General features: G+C 37.5%; 1 protein-coding gene across 2 annotated transcripts in view; it reads left to right on the top strand.

Annotated features, from left to right (window-relative positions):
• The first annotated feature begins 2,907 nt into the window (after positions 1–2,907).
• The window catches only part of VPS8 (VPS8 subunit of CORVET complex), a 282,734-nt gene continuing 260,951 nt past the window's right edge, over positions 2,908–24,690 (top strand). For both annotated transcript variants that reach the window (XM_007451396.1, XM_007451397.1), the window contains exons 1-4: positions 2,908–3,160; positions 3,953–4,021; positions 10,103–10,233; positions 20,439–20,532. In XM_007451396.1, the coding sequence (XP_007451458.1) occupies positions 3,008–3,160; positions 3,953–4,021; positions 10,103–10,233; positions 20,439–20,532 (447 nt within the window). In that variant the 5' untranslated portion in view covers positions 2,908–3,007. The remainder of the gene's footprint in view (positions 3,161–3,952; positions 4,022–10,102; positions 10,234–20,438; positions 20,533–24,690) is intronic.

The raw sequence follows: 24,690 nt of genomic DNA, 5'->3' as shown, positions 1-24,690 counted from the left end.
CCGCGTCTCCTGCATCGGCAGGCGGACTCTCAAGCACTGCGCCACCAGGGAAGCCCTGGTTTATGTTCTTTCCAGTTTGCCGCCACATCACACTAACAGGAGCTCAGTGAAGTGAAGGTTGGAAATGAAGTAGGGTAGCATGGCAGGATGATGTTATTTTTTCAGAGAATGCTTGATTTCTTGAAACTTTTTCAGTGCGGTATTGGTGTTCACAGATGCTGAGCTGTTCTGAGAACCTTTCATTAACTCCAGATAGAAGATATAAAAAGAACCAGGAAGAAATTGTTTTCCTTTCTGAGTTATTTTGGGGACACAAATGTGAAGAATGAAACATTTTAGGTTATTGAATCGTTTAGTTTTTGTTCTTGTTATGTGGTCTTTTCCACTATTTAAAAAAATGTGTAAGAATAAAACTTAACTGTACTCAGGAAACACTGAATGTGAATTTGTGCATGCTTGCAAACATTCCTTGACTAATTGAAATCATTTTTGCTAAGTGGTACAAATAAGAGTGAACTTTATTGAGAAGTAATTTGTCATGAGCCAATTCAGTCTTCTTTGAAGAAGGGCTTGTAAACGCTAATATTGCTCCTGCCTTTGGCTCATTGCAAAAGGAGAAGTACATTTAGTACCCGAGATTGGAAAGATGCTTTCAAATGTTGCCAGTTACAGAGTGCCCTCAGTTATGTCTTCTAGGAATGTAGTTGATAGCATGTGTTTGTAGGACAGAGCGTTAGAGTCTATCTTCTGCAACATGTGAAAGGAATTAGTCTGTTTGGTAATGTACCAAATGTACTAGCTAGAAAAGTTGGTTTCAGCTCTTGAAAAATCAGTCTTCATGAGTCTGATGTCTTTCTTATGCATAGTAGATATTCATTTTTTAAAATATGATAAAAAGAAATATTGAAGGAAGTGACATTCATTTTAAGTGTACTAAAAAAATGACCATAACCAGATAAAATTGTTAGTGAGTTTGGGGCATGTTATTTTATTTTATTTTTTAACTAATTATTATTTTTTTTAAATGTTCCTTAAACTCACCAGCATACAAATGTGAGCAGGCACTCTTCCCACACTCAGATTGTATCATGAGTGCATGTTTTTTTTTTTTTTGATAAATTTATTTTAGGCTGTGTTGGGCCTTCGTTGCATGTGGGCTTTCTTTAGTTGTGGCGAGCAGGGGCTACTCTTCATTGCGGTGCACGTGCTTCTCATTGTGGTGGCTTCTCTTGTTGTGAAGCACAGGCCCTAGAGCTCATGGGCTTCAGCAGTTGTGGCGCACGGTCTCAGTAGTTGTGGCTCGTGGGCTCTAGAGCACAGGCTCAGTAGTTGTGGCGCATGGGCTTAGTTGCTCTGCGGCATGTGGGATCTTCCTGGACCAGGGCTCGAACCCATGTGCCCTGCATTGGCAGGCGGATTCTTAACCTCTGCGCCACCAGGGAAGTCCCTGGGCATGTTATTTTAAAAAGAACAATAGCAACAACTAATTCTCAACTCCCTTTAAAAAAATTAATTCAGTGGCTCGGAGGTTGTCAGCCTCTTTTTCTGCCTTCACTTCAGTAAGGAATAAGAGTAAGAGAAGTTCGTTTGGTGGGGAAGTTTGGTGGTGGTGGTGATTATGCCCTCTGCGGGCAGTATGTAGTTTGAAAAAACTTTCTACTGAGAATTACTGCTAGTTGTTGGGTACTGTGGAAAGCACCTAGTCTAGAAAACAAAATGACCTTTGTTTTTATTATCATCATTACTATGGCATTGTTTCTATTTTCATATGTTTGCTTCTTTATTCTAAACAGGAAGAGCTAAGTGATGGACTTTTTAAAGTTTGGTTACTTGTAGCCTAATTATAACACAAGCTAAAAACATTTAAGGGCAAATGTAATCGTTAAACTTATCATTATTTTCCCCCCAAATATTTTTAGTTTTCTAGAAATCTTGCAGACAGCTGTTTTCTAGACAGCTTTTTAAGTAAACCAGATTATCTGTTTCTTTTCGATACGGTATTAAATCATTTAGAGCTGTGAAAAATACAAAAAAATTGCATACATTTCTTTTTCTTTAGTATTTCAGTTTTCCCTGAAAATGTCTGTCTTTAACTAGCCTTCTTTCTAGGACTCTCTAGTCAGCTGTGGAATTTTTTTTTTTTTTTTTTTGCGGTACGCAGGCCTCTCACTGTTGTGGCCTCTCCCATTGCGGAGCACAGGCTCCAGATGTGCAGGCTCAGTGGCCATGGCTCACCGGCCCAGCTGCTCCGCGGCATGTGAGATCTTCCCGGACCGGGGCACGAACCCGTGTCCCCTGAGTCGGCAGGCAGACTCTCAACCACTGTGCCACCAGGGAAGCCCTGTGGAATTATTTTATCCTGGCATCATTGTTGTCTCCCCTAATAGATCTGAACCTTTAGATTTGCTAGTGTCCTGTTAAGTGACTAGCTATCCATTCTGCGCCCTCTGTGTCTGCACTAAGTTCCCTTAGAGGTCTATGGCCCTGTATGGATGACAGTGACAAAACTGGACTATATGCTTATCTTCAAGGAGAACTGGAGATATGCTCAGGTTTGGGAGTGTGAAGAAGGAGTTAATTGCAGCTTTTGGCACCAGTTACCCTCTTGTTCTTAGGTACATAAATCTAGTTGGTAACAGGTCTAGTGGCTGAGCTTGCCCCAAGTCTGTCATGATCACCAGACTTAGGATTTCGGGTGGTGGACCACTTCCTAGACTCCTGAGTCAGATGTTCCTCCTTTGTGCTGCCATGGAAGCCCTCCCTGCATATCATAGCCCATACCCTAGGATTGATTTCTGTTTGCCTGTAGTCAGATAAGAATCCGTTTCCACAGAAGTCTGACCCAGTAAGTCTTTGGAATGTCCAGTTGAGGAAATCTAAATGATAAATATTTTTTCTTTTTTGAAAAGAGATCATCATTCAGTTCATCATGATCTAAGCCCAAAAAACAGAACAAAACAAACAAAAACTTGCTTGGATTGACCGAATACAGTTATTAAAAGTAAACATGGACAATGAACTAGACCATGAAAATGTGGAACAGAGCCTTTGTGCCAAGACTACTGATGAAGAACTGAATAAGTCTCTCAATCTGGAAGCTTCACTTTCAAAATTCTCCTACATAGATCTGGATAAGGAACTGGAGTTCAAAAATGATCTGGTAAAAATTCAGCTTTTGTCAGGTTTGAGGTTTAACCAAAATGTTGGTTAGAGTGTACTTTATGATCCAAAGGCTTAAATATATCATTTTTTGCATAGATTAATAGACATCTGTATACAGTTTTATACAAAATATTACTCCTCATTTGTATAGCTCATTACAGTTTATGAAACACTTTAATACATTTTCTCATTTGAGCTTCACAACACTGATACTCCATTTTGTGGGGGAAGAAACTGAAGTGCAGCTATGTTGAATGATGTCTCAATATCACAGAGCTAGTGGTAGGTTTAGAATTCTTGTGCAGTGATTTTTTTCCTCATTGGTTTGATATTAATAGGTTTTAGTGGCCATGAGACTATTTAATGACAAGTTGTTTGACCTAATCATCCACCACCATAATTTATGAAATACTAAGAAATGCAGTGTCAGTCCTTTGTGTATTGCTTATGGCTTATGTCTAAACTTAGAAAATTAGGGCTTGTCGTAAGAAATGCTGTTTTGTTTAAGAAAGCAGATGCCAAAGCCCTTCAATAGAAGCTTTCTGGAAAGGGCTGTCAGGATGGTGGCATCAGTGCATATTTGTCCTTGATAATCACTGAATATGCGGATAGTCTGTAGTCTTTTGACCTGACCCTTTCTATCATAGATTATTGAGTTGACTGTCTGTGTGAAGAGTTTGGTGGTATGTTTGTCTCTTAATTGATAATGGTTCTAATCAATTAAAACGCCCTCACAATTATAAGAGGGAAAGCATTATTATGTGAGCATTAATTTCTTTTCTCTATTTAGATTGATGATAAGGAGTTTGATATTCCTCAAGTTGATACTCCTCCAACACTGGAAAGCATACTAAATGAAGTAAGTATATACTAATGATCGCTATCATTTTATGGCATTGATTTGAATACTTCTGAGTTATAGTGTATGTCTCTAGACCTGCATTGTCGAACATGGGAGCCAATAGTCACATGTGACAATTTAAATTTAAATTGATTACAGTTAAATAAAAATTAAAACTTCACTTACTCAGTTATACAGGGCACACTTCAAGTGCTCAATTGTCATATGTGGCTACTGTAGTGAACAGCATAGATACAGAATATTTCCATTATTGCAAAAAGTTCTGTTGGACATGCTGATCTAGGTTGTGAGCTTCTCAAGGGCAGAAGCTATGTCTTGTTCATCTCTGTGCCCAGTACAATGCCTCATACTTGGTAGAGTAAAGAAATGTTTTAGTAAGTGAGTTGAAATACTAAATTCATGACACTTTTGAGATTTGTGTTATGTTTTATAATGTTATCTCTACCAGTGATATTCAAATAGCTTGTCCTCTGTTACAAAAGAGCATCTGCAGCCTTGTAATGCACTTCATCACTGTTCTGTATAAAGAAAACGAAGCCTCCATAGTTTATCTTGTGAGTACCATATCTATTAAAAAGGTTTTTAGAGTTATGGAATGATGTTCCTTTCTGAATTAGCAGATCATAAAGGCTTTATAAAGGAACTCTGTGGAAGTACATGTTGGTGAAGAGTGCCAGTTTTTTTGTACCCTGCATCTGCTGACAATTCTTCAGCTCAGTCTTCTTGATCTTTAAAAACTTGCTTAAGACTCCCATTGGAGGCTGTAGCTTCTAATTTGAGAAAGATTTTTTTTTTTTTTGCGGTACATGGGCCTCTCACTGGGCCTCTCACTGTTGTGGCCTCTCTCGTTGCGGAGGACAGGCTCCGGACGTGCAGGCTCAGCAGCCGTGGCTCACGGGCCTAGCCGCTCCACGGCATGTGGGGTCTTCCTGGACCATGGCATGAACCCGTGTCCCCTGCATCGGCAGGCGGACTCTTAACCACTGCGCCACGAGGGAAGCCCTGAGAAAGATTTTTAAAAATCTATTTCAGATACATAGTTGTGTTTTCTAAAAGATAATGATGCAAAGCTTCCTCAATAGAAATGCCCACTGACCCCATAGGTCTGAGTGGGTTGGGCCCTGGTCTTTATTACTTCTTTATCTATACTTGCAAACTACTTTCTCAGTGAATTGTATCTTTTATTTTTCTTTTATTTCTTTTTTTAAAAAATATCAGCTTGATGTCGCTGTTTCTTTGAATGTATTTTAACTTCAGAAATGTTATGTATGATCTGTGTTAATAAGACTTAAGCGTTTTTAATTTTGACAAAGAAGGCTTTGGTCAATGAAAGAATATCCTGTTACAGTGATAGTTATTTATTGCTTCCTAATATAGAGGAAATCTTTCATTTAGCAGTGAAGAGATTAATTTTAGTCAATTTTGATAACATGGTCTTAATCACATATTATTTCAGTTACTAAGTGAAGAATAAAAATAATCTTAGAGGACTGTGTACAAAGCCCTATTTGTACATCTTTATATAATAATGGCAAAGAAAATAATGCTCATGAATGAGACTGTAGTTCATAATGAAGAAAAACTGTCTTTGCAATATTTACTTCTACTAGTAACAGCAAGTATAGTCGTTAGTGGTTTACTGAGACGATAATACTGTTATCATCCTCAGTAGTAATTGGGGTGCCTTGTGTATTTGGGTCATAGTGTTAGATGCTGGGATTATAAAGTGCTGCATGACAGTCTCTGACTTTGAGAGAGAAATAGGACTGGAAATTGGCCAGCTTTCATACCACCAGGGAGCGAGGCAAGGGAATAAGTGAAAGTAAAAATAATTTAAGTTGTAGAATGTTATGAAGAGAAAAAGGGGGAAGAAGTATTAAAGAAAAATGATTTTAAGAAAGAAAAAAAAAGACAGAAGTAGAAAGTGCAAATAAATAAGCACTTACTCCAGGATGTGTGGGTGCATATATTCTATGAAGTTCGTTAATATCAACCTGACTGAGGTGCTAGGAAGAAGTGTACATCTAAGATATTTTACAGAAAGAGATGACTGAGACATCCTAAATCTCAGAATTTAGGGCATGAAATAATGTTACTAGGCCTTGTCATCCTTTGAAACTATGCTACTTCTGAGGTTTTCAATTTTGAAATTTTGTGCTCTAATCCTAACAGTCCTCCCCCTACCCCACGTTCTCTTACCTCCATTAAACATGCTCTTTGACCTCCTCAGGACCAAGTCTCTTGATCCTTCTTAGTCTCCCAGTGTCTGAGAGTAGCCCTGGCTTCACTTCAGTTCTACTGTTGGATTGTGCAGCCAGAAATTTCTTTTGAACTTTTAATTGAGGTACAACATACATATAGAAAAAGTGCACAGGTCGTAAGTGTACTGCTTGGTGAATTTTCACAAACAGAATGCTCTGTGTAACCAGAGTCCAGATGAAGAAATGAAACATTACTAGCACCCCAGAAGCTCCTCTTGTGCTCCTTCAGTACCCAACCAGGATAATCACTATCCTTACTTCTACTGGCATTGACTGCCTTGGCTGCTTTGAACTTCATATAAATGGAATTATACAGTATGTGCTTTTGTGCATCTGACTGACTTCCCTTGATATTGTGTTTTTAGATTTATTCATATTTTTGCTGCATGCAATTGTTCATCCATTCCCATTGTTGTATAAAATTCTTTGTCATATACCATTATTTATTCATTCAACTGTTTATGGGCAGTTTTATAATATCTGGCTTCTGGCTGCTATGAAAAGTGCTGCTGTGAATATTCTTATTCATATCTTTAGATATATACACACATGTGTACACATACATACACACGCACTCACACACACATTTCTGCTGGGTATGTACCTAAGAGTAGAATTGCTAGGTCATCAGGTATGGGCATGTTCAGCTTTGGTTGATACTGCCACAGGTTCCTCAAAGTGGTTGTGATAATATATACTTCCTACAGCAATATATGGAAGTTCTGGTTACCATATCCTCATCAACTTCTGAATTTTTCTCTCTTTTTCACTTTAGCCATTCATACTTGTAGGTGTGTAGTGGTATCACATAGTTTTAATCTGAATTTCCCTGAAGACTGATGAAATTGGGGTATCTTCGTATGTTCTGGCCATTTGGATATCTCTTTTGTGAATTGCTTTTTCATGTCTTTCACCCACTTTTCTATTGAATTGATTTTTAAAAAACTTATTTATAAGAGTTCTTTATATTTGATGGATATAAGTTTTTATTAGATATATGTATTGCAAATATCTTGTTCCATTCTGTGGGTTACTTTTTCACTCTCAATGGTTTCTTTTGATGAGCAGAAGTTCTTAGTAGTAGTTCAGCCTATTAAATTTTTCCATTATGATTAGTTTTTTGGTGCGTCCAGTTGAAGAAAATTTTGCAGATTCCAAAGTCATGATGATGCTATCTTATTTTGTTTTTTTTTTTTTTTTTTTTTTTTTTTTTGCGGTATGTGGGCCTCTCACTGCTGTGGCCTCTCCCGTTGTGGAGCACAGGCTCCGGACCAGCAGGCTCAACGGCCATGGCTCACGGGCCCAGCCACTCCACGGCACGTGGGATCTTCCCAGACCGGGGCACGAACCCGTATCCCCTGCATCGGCAGGCGGACTCTCAACGACTGTGCCACCAGGGAAGCCCATATCTTATTTTGTTTTAAAATCTTTATTGTTCTGCCTTTCACATTAGTTCGGCAATTAATCTGAAATTTTTGTGTGTGATGGTGTGTGGTATGAGGCAGCAGCACTTACGGAGCTGCGATGTCACTTCTGTTTTAAATCAGGTGATCATATATGTGTTGGTGTGATTTCATGGGTCTTTCTATACTTGCCCCAATAGCACACTCTAATGTCTGAACCTTTATAATAGGTCTTGATAATAGCAGTTTCAAATCTTCCAGCTTGTTGTTCTTCAACATTGCCTTGCTCATTCTTGGTCTTTTTCGTTTCCACGTAAGTTTGAGAATCACTTTACTAGTTTACACACACACACACCCCAGCTGAAGTTTGATAGGCTTGCGTAGATTTTACACATCAATTTGTGAGAATTGATAGCTCTACTGTGTAGCTACTAATTTTAAATTCAGCCTTATTGATACCCTCAGCTCTCTTCCTCATGTTTTTCCCCCCACTTATCCTGTAAGCCTCAACCCTGGCTTAATTTAGCTAATCTGTTTTCTTTAATTATGTCTCTGGGCTGCTTAAGAAAATCAGATAAGATCTTGATTGACTCTCTTGCTTAAGACCTTGGTGCTGCGGTTCTTATTTATGAATTGTTTCTGTTACCTTTCCTTATGGCAGTCCTTCCATTCTTGTACAGCTCTCAAGTAACACAGTAGCTCCTTGCTAACCCTCATCCTGTTCTTAGCAACCTTGTGTGTGGAGATATCTGAAAAACAGTCAGAAATATGGCCTAAACTGCAAGAGAAATGTTGGTACTAAAGATACATTAGCATGACATTAGCATGGAGTCATTAGCATGACATCATACTTGAAACTATAAGTATGGATTAGGTTGTTCATATAGGCAGTGTGTGAAGTAGGAAGAGACAAGAATATAATCCTGGGGAACAACATCACTTAAAGGTTGGGCTGAGGACAAGTAGAGAACATGACTGATAGAAGAGGCCACATAAGTTGGAGGAGTAGCAAAGAGATGTATTGGAAACCAAGGGAAGAGAAAGTTTCAAGAAGTGGGGCATGGCCAGTAGTGTTAAGTGATGCGTACAGGACAAGAGCATGCTAACGGAAAATAGGCTGATGGATTTGACTAGTGACTTCAGCAAGAGTAGTAGTCAGTAGCTGGTAATGGGTGGAGAAAGTGGAGGTAATGAGTATGGACTGCTCTGCTCTCTTAAGAATATGAATGGAAATGATAAGGCAGAAGGTAGTCCGGCTGAAAGAGGAGGTAAGATCAGAACTTTTTTCCTTTAATGTCTGTTGCCCAGAATCAGCTTGTTCAAAGCTAAACTCATTCTGCTTTATCTGCTATTCTTTTTGCTTTCTTATCTCAGTTAGTAGTATCACCTTTTGCTAGTTGCTCAAGCTGGAAACCTTGGAATCTTCTTTGACTTCTTTCTTAACCCCCCCAACCCCCCCCCAAACACACTTTAAATGGTAACCAGGAATTTTGGATTTTACCTCAGTAATGTCTCTTTCCTTATTGCTTCTCTTGACCCCTTCTGCTGCATTCCTACACTGAACTCTCCTGTCTTTCCTTGACATTGCAATAGCCATCTTGCTTGTTCTTATTAGTCTCCCTGCCTGTCTTCCCCTCTACCCTCATCCATCCTCATACTGCCCCATTTATCTTTCTAAAGCATGGTTCCCATCATGTGTACATTTTTTAAAGATCTCAGTTGCCTTCCCACTGCCTACTATATATAGTACATTAATTTATTAAGTAAATGAGTACTGATTATGTGTCAGGCATTGTACTAGGCACTAGGGTTACAGTGGTGGACAAATAGGGCCCTCCTGTCAGCTAGCTTAATGGAATATAAGACTTTTACAATTTGGATCCCAGCTTATCTTTCTAGGATCACCTCCAACTCCTACTCAAATACTCCATTCATTTTAGACTACTTCCTTTTTCATGGGCAAAATTCATATTATGAAATCACTGTGTTTGCACATGCTGTTTCCAACCCAGAATGCCTTTCTTCTGTCTGCTTGTCATATTTCTTAAGGTAAACTATCTATAGTCAGGTGGTATTTATTTTCTTCAATTAGCCATTGGCTGTTAGTTAACTAGTAAAGCATCTATACACATTTGAATTTTAAGAAATATTTGGCAACTAACAATAATCTGCATAACTGCTCCTACTTCTTCCAGCTACAAGAAAGAAATTTTTGGAGTGAACTCTTTGTAGGGAGAGATAACTAGAGTTGAAATTTAATTCTGTACTATGCCTCTCTGGTCAACAACAATGCGTGAAAAATGGGTGAAAAACAGAATAAGCATATGAGTGTTTTGGAGAAACCCATTAACGCCTATTTGACTTATAGAGTATTTGGAATTTTGAATTCATTTATCCATGTTCTTCTAATTTAGACGGATGATGAAGATGATTCTTTTGTTCTTGAAGATCCTACATTGTTAAATATTGATACTATTGATTCTCACTCCTATGATACTTCGTCTGTGGCAAGCTCAGATAGTGGCGACAGGACCAACTTAAAAAGGTAAATATCCTTTTATTTTTTTCTTCTTTTTTTAAATTGAAATATAGTTGATTTCCAATGTTGTGTTAATTTCTGCTGTATAGCAAAGTGACTCAGTTATACATATATAGACATTCTTTTTCATATTCTTTTCCATTATGGTTTATCCCAGGATATTGAATATAGTTCCCTGTGCTCTACAGTAGGACCTGTTTATCCATTCTATGTGTAATAGTTTCCATCTACTAACCCCAAACTCCCAGTTCATTCCCCGCCCCTGCCAAGCAACCACAGGTCTGTTCTCTGTGTCTGTGCGTCTCTTTCTGTTTCATAGATAGGTTCATTTGTGCCATATTTTTAGATTCCACATAAAGGTGATATCATATGGTATTTGTCTTTCTCTTTCTGACTTACTTAGTATTGATAATCTCTGGTTACACCCATGTTGCTGCAAATGGCATTATTTCATTCTTTTTTATGGCTGCGTAGTATTCCATTGTATATATGTACCACGTCTTCTTTATCCATTCATCTGTCAATGGACATTTAGGTTGTTTCCATGTCTTGGCTATTGTGAATAGTGCTGCTATGAACATAGGGGTGCATATATCTTTTTGAATTATACTTTTGTTCAGATATATACCCAGGAGTGGGATTGCTAGATCATATGGTAATTGTTTTTAGTTTCCTGAGGAACCTCCATACTGTTTTCCATAGTGACTGTACCAGCTTACATTCCCACTAACAGTGTAGGAGGGATCCCTTTTCTCCATACCCTCTCCAGTATTTGTTATTTGTAGACTTTTTAATGATGGCCATTCTGACCAGTGCGGGTTGGTATCTCATTGTGGTTTTGACTTGCATTTCTCTAATAATTAGCAATGTTGAGCATCATTTCATGTGCCTACTGGCCATCTTTATGTCTTCTTTGGAGAAATGTCTATATAGGTCTTCTGCCCGTTTTTCAATTGGGTTGTTTGGTTTTTTTGTGTGTGTGTTGTATGAGCTGTTTGTATATTTTGGAAATGAAGCCCTTGTTGGGTGCATCGTTTGCAAATATTTTCTCCCATTCTTTTCATTTTGTTTATGGTTTCCTTTGCTGTGCAAAAGCTTGTAAGTTTGATTAGGTCCCATTTGTTTACTTTTGTTTTTATTTCTGTTGCCTTGGGAGACTGACCTAAGAAAACACTGGTATGATTTATGTCAGAGAACGTTTTGCCTATATTCTCTTCTAGGAGTTTTATGGTGTCATGTCTTATGTTTAAGTCTTTAAGCCATTTTGAGTTTATTTTTGTGCATGATGAGAGGGTGTGTTCTAACTTCGTTGATTTACATGCACCTGTCCAGCTTTGTCAGCACCAATAGCTGAAGAGACTGTCTTTTTCCTGTTTTATATTCTTGCCTCCTTTGTTGAAGATTAATTGACCGTAGGTGTGTGGGTTTATCTCTGGGCTCTCTGGTTAAGCATTCATTTAAATCACACTTGCATACAGTATGGCCTGCTGAAGCTCTGCATAGGAAGTAGAAGGCCCACTCAGGTGGAAATAAAATGCATGCTAGATCCTGAATATTTAGGCACTGTTGAGGGGAGAGGATAAAAAGGTGGATGACATGACGACTGTCTTCTGTACACCCAGTAGGAAGCTATAATAATAGCCAGGGACACCCAGAAGCAGGAGAGCCCTTAGAGGGTGCACACATCACACCTGGTACAGTGTCTGTGGTGGAAATGTGAGGCTTGGTTTACCTCACCACCTTTCTGTTCCCTCACTCCTCCCTCCACCACCTTCCTCCTGCTCTCTAAGGACAGCTCCAGTGTTTCTGCATTCCCTTGAAATGGATTCAGAGGAGAGTCACAAAGATGATTAAAGATTTGGGAAAAGGACTTCTAACCCTATATAACTTCATTTTGGCTGCTTTTCACCTTCCAAATTCTTGGAGAGCACATGAAAAGGAAAGAGAAGTGGAGGAAGCATAATGTAAATACTTTATTGAATTCATGTGTAACTTTAATGTGGCTAAGTTGTTGGTGTATTTTTCCTCAACTTCTTAAATTTTGCCTGTGTCAGTGCTGTCTTCTTTAGGTTGTCAACTCTTGTGGGATAGGGGCCATGGCTGGATATATTAACCTCTTCATCACTTTCTTCTACAAATAAATAACTTAAATTTTTTCAGCTTTATTGAGATATAATTGACATGCAGTACTGTGTAGATTTAAGGTATACAATGTGATTCTTTTTTTTTTTAATTTTTGAATTTTATTTTATTTTTTTATATAGCAGGTTCTTATTAGTCATCAATTTTATGCACATTAAGTGTATACTTATCAATCTCAATCGCCCAATTCATCACATCCCCACCCCCACCCCCCACGGCTTTCCCCGCTTGGTGTCCATATGTTTGTTCTCTACATCTGTGTCTCAATTTCTGCCCTGCAAACCTGTTCATTGTACCATATTTCTAGGCTCCACATATATGCATTAATATACGCTATTTGTTTTTCTCTTTCTGACTTACTTCACTCTGCATGACAGTCTCTAGATCCATCCACGTCTCAACAAATGACCCAATTTCGTTCCTTTTTATGACTGAGTAATATTCCATTGTATATATGCACCACATCTTCTTTATCCATTTGTCTGTTGATGGGCATTTAGGTTGCTTCCATGACCTGGCTATTGTAAATGGTGGTGCAGTGAACGTTGGGGTGCATGTGTCTTTTTGAATTATGTTTTTTTCTGGGTATATGCCCAGTAGTGGGATTGCTGGATCATATGGTAGTTCTATTTTTGGTTTTCTAAGGAACCTCCATACTGGCTGTATCAATTTACATTCCCACCAACAGTGCAAGAGGATTCCCTTTTCTCCACACCCATTTGTTGTTTGTAGATTTTCTGATGATGCCTATTCTAACTGGTGTGAGGTGATACCTCATTGTAGTTTTGATTTGCATTTCTCTAATAATGAGTGATGTTGAGCAGCTCTTCATGTGCTTCTTGGCCATCTGTAGGTCTTCTTTGGAGAAATGTCTATTTAGGTCTTCTGCCCATTTTTGGATTGGCTTGTTCATTTTTTTAATATTGAACTGCATGAGCTATTTATATATTTTGGAGACATCCTTTGTGTCAGTTGCTTCATTTGCAAATATTTTCTCCCATTCTGAGGGTTGTCTTTTCGTCTTGTTTATGGTTTCTTTTGCTGTGCAAAAGCTTTTAAGTTTCGTTAGGTCCCATTTGTTTATTTTTGTTTTTATTTCCATTACTCTAGGAGGTGGATCAAAAAAGATCTTGCTGTGATTTATGTCAAAGAGTGTTCTGCCTGTGTTTTCCTCTAAGAGTTTTATAGTGTCTGGTCTTACATTTAGGTCTCTAATCCATTTTGAGTTTATTTTTGTGTATGGTGTTAGGGAGTGTTCTAATTTCATTCTTTTACATGTACCTGTCCAGTTTTCCCAGCACCACTTATTGAAGAGACTGTCTTTTCTCGATTGTATATCCTTGCCTCCTTTGTCATAGATTAGTTGACCATAAGTGTGTGGGTTTATCTCTGGGCTTTCTATCTTGTTCCATGGATCTATGTTTCTGTTTTTGTGCCAGTACCATATTGCCTTGATTACTGTAGCTTTGTAGTATAGTCTGAAGTCAGGGAGTCTGATTCCTTCAGCTCCTTTTTTTCCCCTGAAGACTGCTTTGGCTATTCGGGGTCTTTTGTGTCTCCATACAAATTTTAAGATTTTTTGTTCTAGTTCTGTAAAATATGGCATTGGTAATTTGATAGGGATTGCATTGAATCTGTCGATTGCTTTGGGTAGTATAGTCATTTTCACAATATTGATTCTTCCAATGCAAGAACACGGTATATCTCTCCATCTGTTGGTATCATCTTAAATTTCTTTCGTCACTGTCTTATAGTTTGCTGCATACAGCTCTTTTGTCTCCCTAGGTAGGTTTACTCCTCGGTGTTTTATTCTTTTTGTTGTAATGGTATATGGGAGTGTTTCCTTAATTTCTCTTTCAGATTTTTCATCATTAGTGTATAGGAATGCAAGAGATTTCTGTGGATCAATTTTGTACCCTGTTACTTTACCATCTTCATTGATTAGCTTTAGTAGTTTTCTGGTGGCATCTTTAGGATTCTCTATGTATAGTATCATGTCATCTGCAAACAGTGACAGTTTAACGTCTTCTTTTCCAATCTGTATTCCTTTTATTTCTTTTTCTTCTCTGATTGTGGTGGCTAGGACTTCCAAAACTATGTTGAATAATAGTGGCGAGAGTGGACATCCTTGTCTTGTTCCTGATCTTAGAGGAAATGCTTTCAGTTTTTCACCATTGAGAATGATATTTGCTGTGGGTTTGTCATATATGGCCTTAATTATGTTGAGGTAGGTTTCCCCCTATGCCCACTTTCTGGAGAGTTTTTGTCATAAATTGGTGTTGAATTTTGTCGAAAGCTTTTTCTGCATCTATTGAGATGATCATATGGTCTTTATTCTTCAATTTGTTAATATGGTGTATCACATTGATTGATTTGCGTATATTGAAGAATCCTTGCATCCCTGGGATAAATCCCACTTGAACATGGTGTATGATCCTTTTAATGTGTTGTTGGATTCTCTTTGCTAGTATTTTGTTGAGGATTTTTGCATCTATATTCATCAGTGATATTGGTCTGTAATTTTCTTTTTTTGTAGTTTCTTTGTCTGGTTTTGGTATCAGGGTGATGGTGGCCTCATAGAATGAGTTTGGGAGTGTTCCTTCCTCCGCAGTTTTTTGGAAGAGTTTGAGAAGGATGGGTGTTAGCTCTTACCTAAATGTTTGATAGAATTCACCTGTGAAACCATCTGGTCCTGGACTTTTGTTTGTTGGAAGATTTTAAATCACAGTTTCAATTTCATTACTTGTGATTGGTCTGTTCATATTTTCTAATTTTTCCTGGTTCAGTCTTGGAAGGTTATACCTTTCTATGAATGTGTCCATTTCTTCCAGGTTGTCCATTTTATTGGCCTAGAGTTGCTTTTAGTAGTCTCTTAGGATGCTTTGTATTTCTGCGATATCTTTAACTTCTCCTTTTTTATTTCTAATTTTATTGATTTGACTACTCTCCCTCTTTTTCTTGATGAGTCTGGCTAATGGTTTATCAATTTTGTTTATCTTCTCAAAGAACCAGCTTTTAGGGTTATTGATCTTTGCTGTTGTTTTCTTTGTTTCTATTTCATTTATTTCTCCTCTGATCTGTATGATTTCTTTCCTTCTGCTAACTTTGGGTTTTGTTTGTTTTTCTTTCTCTAGTTCCTTTAGGTGTAAGGTTAGATTGTTTATTTGAGATTTTTCTTGTTTCTTGAGGTAGGCTTGTATAGCTATGCACTTCCCTCTTAGAACTGCTTTCGCTGCATCCCATAGGTTTTGGATCATCATGTTTTCATTATCATTTGTCTCTAGGTGTTTTTTGATTTCCTCTTTGATTTCTTCAGTGATCTCTTGGTTATTTAATAATGTATTATTTAGCCTCCATGTGTTTGTGTTTTTTACGTTTTTTTCCCTGTGATTCATTTCTAATCTCATAACGTTGTGGTCAGAAAAGATGCTTGATATGATTTCAATTTTATTAAATTTACTGAGGCTTGATTTGTGACCCAAGATGTGATCTATCCTGTAGAATGTTCTGTGCTCACTTGAGAAGAAAGTGTAATCTGCTGTTTTTGGATGGAATGTCCTATAAATATCAATTAAATCTATCTGGTCCATTGTGTCATTTACAGCTTCTGTTTCCTTATTTATTTTCATTTTGGATGATCTGTCCATTGGTGAATGTAGGGTGTTAAAGTCTCCTACTATGACTGTGTTACTGTTGATTTCCCCTTTTATAGCTGTTAGCATTAGCCTTATGTATTGAGGTGCTCCTATGTTAGGTGCATAAATATTTAATATTGTTATATCTTCCTCTTCGATTGATCCCTTTATCATTATGTAGTGTCCTTCCTTGTCTCTTTTAACATTCTTTATTTTAAAGTCTATTTTATCTGATATGAGTATTGCTACTCCAGCTTTCTTTTGATTTCCGTTTTCATGAAATATCTTTTTCCATCCCCTCACTTTCAGTCTGAGTGTCCCTGTGTCTGAAGTGGGTCTCTTATAGACAGTATATATATGGGTCTTGTTTTTGTATCCATTCAGCAAGCCTGTGTCTTTTGGTTGAAGCATTTAATCCATTCACGTTTAAGGTAATTATCGATATGTACGTTCCTATGACCATTTTCTTAATTGTTTTGGGTTTGTTATTGTAGGTACTTTTCTTCTCTTGTGTTTCCCACTTAGAGAATTTCCTTTAGCATTTGTTGTAGAGCTGGTTTGGTGGTGCTGAATTCTCTTAGCTTTTGCTCGTCTGTAAAGCTTTTGATTTCTCCATCGAATCTGAATGAGATCCTTGCTGGGTAGAGTAATCTTGGTTGTAGGTTCTTCCCTTTCATCACTTTAAGTATTTCATGCCACTCCCTTCTGGTTTGTAGAGTTTCTGCTGAGAAATCAGCTGTTAACCTTATGGGAGTTCCCTTGTATGTTATTTGTCGTTTTTCCCTTGCTGCTTTCAATAATTTTTTTTGTCTTTAATTTTTGCCAGTTTGATTACTGTGTGTCTCGGCATTTTTCTCCTTGGGTTTATCCTGTATGGGACTCTCTGCGCTTCCTGGACTTGGGTGGCCATTTCCTTTCCCATGTTAGGGAAGTTTTCGACTATAATCTCTTCAAATACTTTCTCGGGTCCTTTCTCTCTCTCCTCCTTTCGGGACCCCAATAATGGGAATGTTGTTGTGTTTAATGTTGTCCCAGAGGTCTCTTAGGCTGTCTTCATTTCTTTTCATTCCTTTTTCTTTATTCTGTTCCACAGCAGTGAATTCCACCATTCTGTCTTCCAGGCCACTTATCTGTTCTTCTGCCTCAGTTATTCTGCTATTCCTTCTAGTGTAGTTTTCATTTCAGTTATTGTATTGTTCATCTCTGTTTGTTTGTTCTTTAATTCTTCTAGGTCTTTGTTAAACATTTCTTGCATCTTCTCGATCTTTGCCTCCATTCTTTTTCTGGGGTCCTGGATCATCTTCACCATCATTATTCTGAATTCTTTTTCTGGAAGGTTGCCTATCTCCACTTCATTTAGTTGTTTTTCTGGAGTTTTATCTTGTTCCTTCATCTGGTACATAGCCCTCTGCCTTTTCATCTTGTCTGTCTTTCTGTGAATGTGGTTTTTTTCCGACAGGCTGCAGGATTGTATTTCTTCTTGCTTCTGCTGTCTTCCCTCTGCGTGATTCTTTGATATATGTATATATTGTGAAATGATTACCACAGAAGGGTTACTTATCACCTCACATAATTAGCCTGTTTTTTTTTTTTGCAGTGAGAACATCTAAGATCTACTCTCTTAGCAACTTTCGAGTATATAACACAGTGTTGTTATAGTCACCATGCTGTATATTAGATCCCCAGAACTTACTCATATTAAAACTGGAAGTTTATACCCTTTGACCAGCATCTCTGTATTTCCCCCTGCCCCTGGATGTCACTATTTTAGTCTCTCTTTCTGTGAGTTTGGTTTTTTAAAATTCCACTATAAGTGAGATCATACAGTATTTGTCCTGCTCTGACTTATTTCTTGTAGCATAATGCCCTCAAGGTCCATCAGTGTTGTCACAAATGGCAGGATTTCCTTCTTTCTCATGGCTGAATAATATTCCATTTTGTGTGTGTGTGTATGTATGTGCATACACATCTGTATCCATTCATCTGTAGATGGACATTTAACTTAGGTTTTTTCTGTATCTTGGCTATTTTGCATAATGCTGCAATGAACATACGAGTGCAGATATCTCTTTGAGATAGTGATTTTGTTTCCTTTGAATATACAACCCAGAAGTGGGATTGCTGGATCACATGGTAGTTTTAGTTTTAATTTTTTGAGGGACCTCCATGCTATTTTCCATAGTGACTGCACCTATTTACATTCCCACCAACAGTGTCTGGGGATTCCTTTTTCTCTGCATCCTCACAAACGCTTAACTTTTGTTTTTTTGGTAATAGCCATACTAATGGATATGAGATGATATCTCATTGTGGTTTTCATATGCATTTCTCTGGTGATTAGTGATGTTGAGCACCTTTTCATGTACCTGTTGGCCGTCTGTTGTGTTCCTTGGGAAAATGCCTATTTAGGTCCTCTGCGCATTTTTTTACTCAGATCGTTTTTTGCTCTTGAGTTATAAGTGTTCTTTATATATTTTGGTTATTCACCCCTTATGGGGTTAATGGTTTTCAGATATTTTTTCCTATTCCATAGGTTGCCTTTTCATGTTTTGATTGTTTCTTTAGCTGTGCAGAAGCTTTTTAGTTTGATGTAGTCCCATTTATATATATTTATATATATTATATGTATATCTGCTTTTGTTGCTTGTGTTTTCGGTTCCATACATAACCAAAAAATTGCTGCCAGTACCACTGTCAAGGAGGTTTTTCCCTTTGTTTTTTTCTAAGAGCTTTGTGGTTTCAGGTCTTATGTTTAAGTATTTAATTTGTTTAATCTTTGTGAGTGGTATAAGGTAAGGGTACAGTTTCATTCTTCTACATGTGATTACCTAGTTTTCCTAGCACCATTTATTGGAGAGAATATTCTTTCCTCATTGAGTGCTCTTGGCTCCTTTGTCAAATATTAGTTGCCAGTATATGCAAGTGGTTATTTCTGGGCTCTCTATTTTGTTCGTTGATCTATGCGTCTTTTATAATGCCAGTACCATCCTGTTTTGATTACTGTAGCTTGAAATAGAGTTTGAAATCAGGAAGTGTGATGCCTCCAGCTTTGGTCTTCTTTCTCAAGGTTACTTTGATTTGGATCAGTTGTGTTTCTATAAACTAACAATGAAATATATAAAAAAGTAATAAAAATCTCATTTACAATGGCATCAAAAGCAATAAAATACTTAGGAATAAGTTTAGGAACAAGGAGGTGAACAAGCTATACACAGAAAATGATAAGAATTGATGAATGAAATTAAAAAACACAAATGGAAAGATATCCCATGTTCATGGATTAATGAAAATGTTCATACTACCCACAGCCATGTATAGATTCAGTGCAATCCCTATCAAAATTTCAATAACATTTTTCACAGAAAAAACAATCCTAAAATTTGTATGGAACCATTATAACGTAAATGTTTTGGATGATTTGGTCACTACCTGCTTAAAAGCTGTGGTGTCTTCTTTTTGCCTACATAATAATGTCAGAACTGCTTTGCATGGCATCAGTCTGAACCCTGCTTACCATTTTGACATAATCTCTGAGCACTCCCACTCCTGTCCTCCTGGTCCATGCCTTTTGTGTACTTACATTCTGCACACACTGTGCACCATTACATCTTCATATTATTGCTTGTGCTTTTTTGTTGTCTGACAGACTCCTAGTTATCTATCAAGGCCAGCTCAGATGCCTTTTCTTTTCTATAGCTCTCCCTAATAGCTCCCTAATAAACAGGATTAAACTCTTCATTTCATTTCTGTAGTGCTTTATTTATTTTTCTTTTATAACATTTATCCTTTAATTTAAGAGTGAGTTACTCATTCGTCCCTCTAGCTAGGATATGAGGTCCTTGAGAGTAGGAACTTAGACCTTATTTTTGTATCCTCAGAACATACGTTTAGTCACATAGGGTAGGTGTTCAATGTTTGGTAAAAGTTAAATTATTTTTTGTACAGTGATGAGTAGGTTAAGTGAAAGGAGCATCAGAGAATGAGTAATGAGTAGGGAATTTGAGGCAGTTGGTTGGAGAATGAGAGGGTCGTTATAGACAACAGGAGGGCAAGAAAGGTGGCAAAGGTGGAAGGCAGGTAGAGGTAATGTAGACATGTGAGCAGGGGTGCTCTATAGGTAACCTTCTGATGAGTAGCAGAACCTCTTGCTGTATTTCTTAAGGTGGGCAAGGAACAGGTTGAATCAGTGAAAAAGAAATGGTGGCTTTATTCATTTTCCTGCTTGTGCTTCTCTGAGGCTCAGGGTGGATTCAGTACATTTTAACGTGAGACTGTTAGACTTTATACCTCTTTGCAAACCAGAGCTAACAAAGTAATACATTGTTTTATGCTTTTCTCATTTTTATTTTTTCTTCTTTCAAAGTTTTAAAGACCCTGCCTCTTCACTTTTTTTTTCCAATTCTTAAACATTTTCCTTTTTTTTTTCTTTTTAAGAAAGAAGAAATTACCTGATTCTTTTTCGCTCCATGGATCAGTTATGCGACATTCACTTTTGAAGGGAATTTCTGCCCAAATAGTGTCTGCAGCTGTAAGTATTTTGTTCTCTTCCCCCAACTTTATAACCTGCAATGGCATAATGAAGTAGGAATGAGCATAAAACAAAGCATAGCACTTCTCTTGGCCCGAGGCTTAAGAAAAATAGAATCTGGCTTTCATGGGTTTTGTGTGATTATTTTTGACTCATAAGACATAGCTACACATCTTGACACAGAAATTAGTGCAGCCATGAAATAAAGGTCTGCCCAGAGTCTCGGGTGTGCCTAAATGAAATATGGCAGCAAGCCTAAAAGAAACACTATCTGCTTTTTCTTTAAATTCCTTTTCAGTTTAGTTGCCGTCTTGTGTATTTGGTTGAGGTAGAGTGCTTGTTTTTTTAGTCTTTTCATATGGAGAAATGATTGATCAGAATCTTTTACAACTGAGTGATCTTTTTATAATTCACAAAAATCTTTTCATGTACCTTATTTCATATACTCTTACAACTTTGAAAGTAGGGAGAGCCATATCCTATTTTACAAATGAGAAGACAGGCTCAGAGAGGTGACATTAACTTGTCTTACATCATTGGGTTAGGAGATAGCAGAGCATTTACTCAAAATTGGGGTTTTTGGCTCCCAAGTCTAGTGCTTCTTTGTTGTGAAATGAGGGTGGTATTGGTGAATGTGGCCAGTGTATAATAGCTGGAACAGAATATCTGTCTTTTTTGAAAATGATTTAGAGTACTGTGTTAAGTGCAGAAATATTTAATAGTCCATCAAGACAATAGATGCTGATTCTTGTATGTTTTATCAAATTTTCCTTTGGCCTCAAGGCCTGTAGTTTTACGCAGACTTTCAGTTTTGGTTTTCTGAATTCAGTATATAGGTTCTGTAAATAATAATAGTAATAATAATGATGATGATGACAGATTCATACCCCAGGAACTTTGATATGTTTTTATGTTCTTTTCCTGGAGTTTAATTGGTATTTTGCATATTCAGTTTGGACAAAGTTCTGATTTTTCACAAGGGTAAGAGATTGATACAGAAGTGGCGTTATGACCCCATAACCACATTGTAATCTTCAGGTTTATTAGAGAAAGCTCTTATTGCAGAAACCAAACCAAGCCAAAGAAAACACAAAAAGCACACACAACCCCCCCACCCAAAAAAAAACAACAACCAAAAAACCCCCCAAAGAAACAATAAAAAAGAAAGAAAGGAAAAGTGTTCTCTGCGGGCAGTTGGTATACCCTGACCCAGCTCATATATCATGAAGTCAATTTAAATAGAGAGATAGTCAAGCAGTGGAGGAAACCTGGGCAATTGTCCTTCCTCTTGTAGGTGGAGAGTAGCTCATATTTTCTAGAATGGGAACCACCTGTTGAGGATTACATTTCCATGACGTTTTCTGAATTTAATCCTGATGTAGGTGATGAAATTCATTCCTTTCAAAATCAAGATGAACCAGAACAGTCATTTGACCCACCTGTGCAGTTTTAAAAATATTTTGAATAATGGAGACTGAACTAAAACTCAGACATTGAACAATGATTAGATAAATCTGTTATTTAAAAGGGTTTCTCCTTTCTCTTGAAGAGGAGGGAAAAATTGTAATAAATCCCAGAGTGTTTGCATTCTGTTCTTATTTCATTGCCATGGCTGAGCTCCTTTGGTATGTTAAAATGAAAACTGCTTTTCTTGTGACAGTCTTCATACTCTGCTTTCCTAATTTTGGATTACCAGCTCAATTTAAATTGTATGCTTTTCTGTGATGGTTGGTTTATTAACATGTAAAGCTAGTTATATTTTGGGGTTTCTCTCCTGAATGGCTGTTCAGTAATGCTTTCAGCCATATGGATAGTGATGTTATTTAGGGCTGCCTAAGGCATTGATCATCATGGCCTTGTAGTCTGTGCCTGGAGAACACTTAGGAGAGATGAAACTTTTGGAGTTGTGAACCTCATTGTTTAATTTTGGAATCCTCCTCAAAGTAATATGACATGTGACTATATTTAAAATACACTACCAAACGTAAAATAGGTAGCTAGTGGGAAGCAGCCGCATAGCACAGGGAGATCAGCTCGGTGCTTTGTGACCACCTAGAGGGGTGGGATAGGGAGGGTGGGAGGGAGGGAGATGCAACAGGGAAGAGATATGGGAACATATGAATATGTATAACTGATTCACTTTGCTATAAAGCAGAAACACACCATTGTAAAGCAATTATACTCCAGTAAAGATGTTAAAGAAATGGATTCAAATTAATTTTAAAGGATATTTATCATTTTATGATCACTTAAGATAACGGGGATACCTTAGCATAGTGTTTTTGCAAAATGTGTCCATTGTTTAAGAATCTCCTAGGATACTTATGAAAATACAGATTCCTGGGCACCATCCCAGACCTACTGAATTGGAATCTAGTTCTAGCAGTGTAGCTAGGGATTTGCATTTTAACAGGTATCCCAGGTGATTCTAACGCGCGTGGCTTTTGAGAATCACTAACCTAAGATGCCGTAACACCAGCACTAAAATTCTATTCATATATCCTCTAAATTGCTTCCCATATCTGTGGGTTTTAGCTTTGAAAGTTAGCTGACTTCTGACTGCATTTTTTCAGGTTCCATTTTGAATATAGTTTATGTTCTTCATCTGCTGGCTCATTCTTTTTCCCTGTCCAGGACACAAATCAATCATTTATCAAATATTTGTTGCATGTTTCTTTATTGTTCAGCATTATGTTAGGCATCCTTTACACACACACATCCACACAAAGTTGAGTATATCCTACTATCCAGAACGTTGTACATAGCAGCGTTGGTGATTGTTCTTCCTCATAGTTCCATGCCCTGGTGTAAGTTTTTTAGGTTAGTTCCTGGGAAGCTCTGTAAAGTTGGATATAATAGTTTCTGCCTTCTGAGAGATTATAATAATGAATTGAGCACACTGACAGGGACAGACAGAAGAGAAATACAGAAGTGATCCAAAGAGCCTGGTCTGGGAATGGAAACCCTGAGTTTTAGACATAGTCTACCACTTCCTGAATAACTGTGGGCAAGTCAATTTAAGCTCTTTGAAACTTAATCTGAATCTGAAGAACCTTAATCTGTTTTCTTAATCTGGAAAATCAGAATAATACTACTTATTTGATCCATCTCTCCTGGTTTGAGTATCAAATAATGTGATAAATACATTTGAAAGCTCTTTGCTACTACAGTTCTAATCATTGAAAGCCCTTGTTATTATTTAAAGCTACAGAAGTACCAAATATTAGTGGACACCCTTACATTTTTAGGATATTTTACATTTAATTTGATCCTCAGGACAACTCATGGCGGTAGCTAGGGCAGTGTTTGCCTTTTCCGCAATGGGACTATTAATCAGATGGGTTAGGTGGCTGTGCCGAGGTCACACAGTCACTGGTAAGGAGCTGGCACTAGCACTTAAGTTTTGATTTTCTTATTCTGACTGAATATACCCTGCTCTGGCTTTTATTTATTTATTTTTATTTTAAAAATTATTTTATTTCTTTTTGCCTTTCATTTAAAAAAATTTTTTAGCATCTTTATTGGAGTATAATTGCTTTACAATGGTGTGTTAGTTTCTGCTGTATAACAAAGTGAATCAGCTATACATATACATGTATCCCCATATCTCCTCCCTCTTGCGTCTCCCTCCCTCCCACCCTCCCTATCCCACCCCACTAGGTGGTCATAAAGCACCGAGCTGATCTCCCTGTGCTGTGCGGCTGCTTCCTACTAGCTGTTTTACGTTTGGTAGTGTATATATGTCCATGCCACTCTCTCACTTCATCCCAGCTTACCGTTCCCTCTCCCCCCATCCTCAAGTCCATTCTCTACGTCTGCATCTTTATTCCTCTCCTGCCCCTAGATTCATCAGAACCATTTTTTTTTTCTTTTAGATTCCATATATATGTGTTAGCATACGGTATTTGTTTTTCTCTTTCTGACTTCACTCTGTATGACAGACTGTAGGTCCATCCACCTCACTACAGATAACTCAATTTCATTTCTTTTTATGGCTGATGATTTTTATTTAGGGGTTATTTTATAATCTGCTGGGTAGGAAGCTCCTACTTAGAGGAAGAATGTCTTTAGTATATGTTTCCGTTTTTAAAATCTTTATATACTCTTACCATTGTGACCCACAGTACTTATAGTTTATTCACATTATTGAAAATAGAA

This window comes from Lipotes vexillifer, unplaced genomic scaffold, assembly GCF_000442215.2.
Source record: "Lipotes vexillifer unplaced genomic scaffold, Lipotes_vexillifer_v1.1 scaffold513, whole genome shotgun sequence".
Taxonomy (NCBI): Eukaryota; Metazoa; Chordata; class Mammalia; order Artiodactyla; family Lipotidae; genus Lipotes; species Lipotes vexillifer.
The sequence above is the reverse complement of the archived record's forward strand: the minus strand, read 5'-3'. Positions and strand labels throughout refer to the sequence as shown.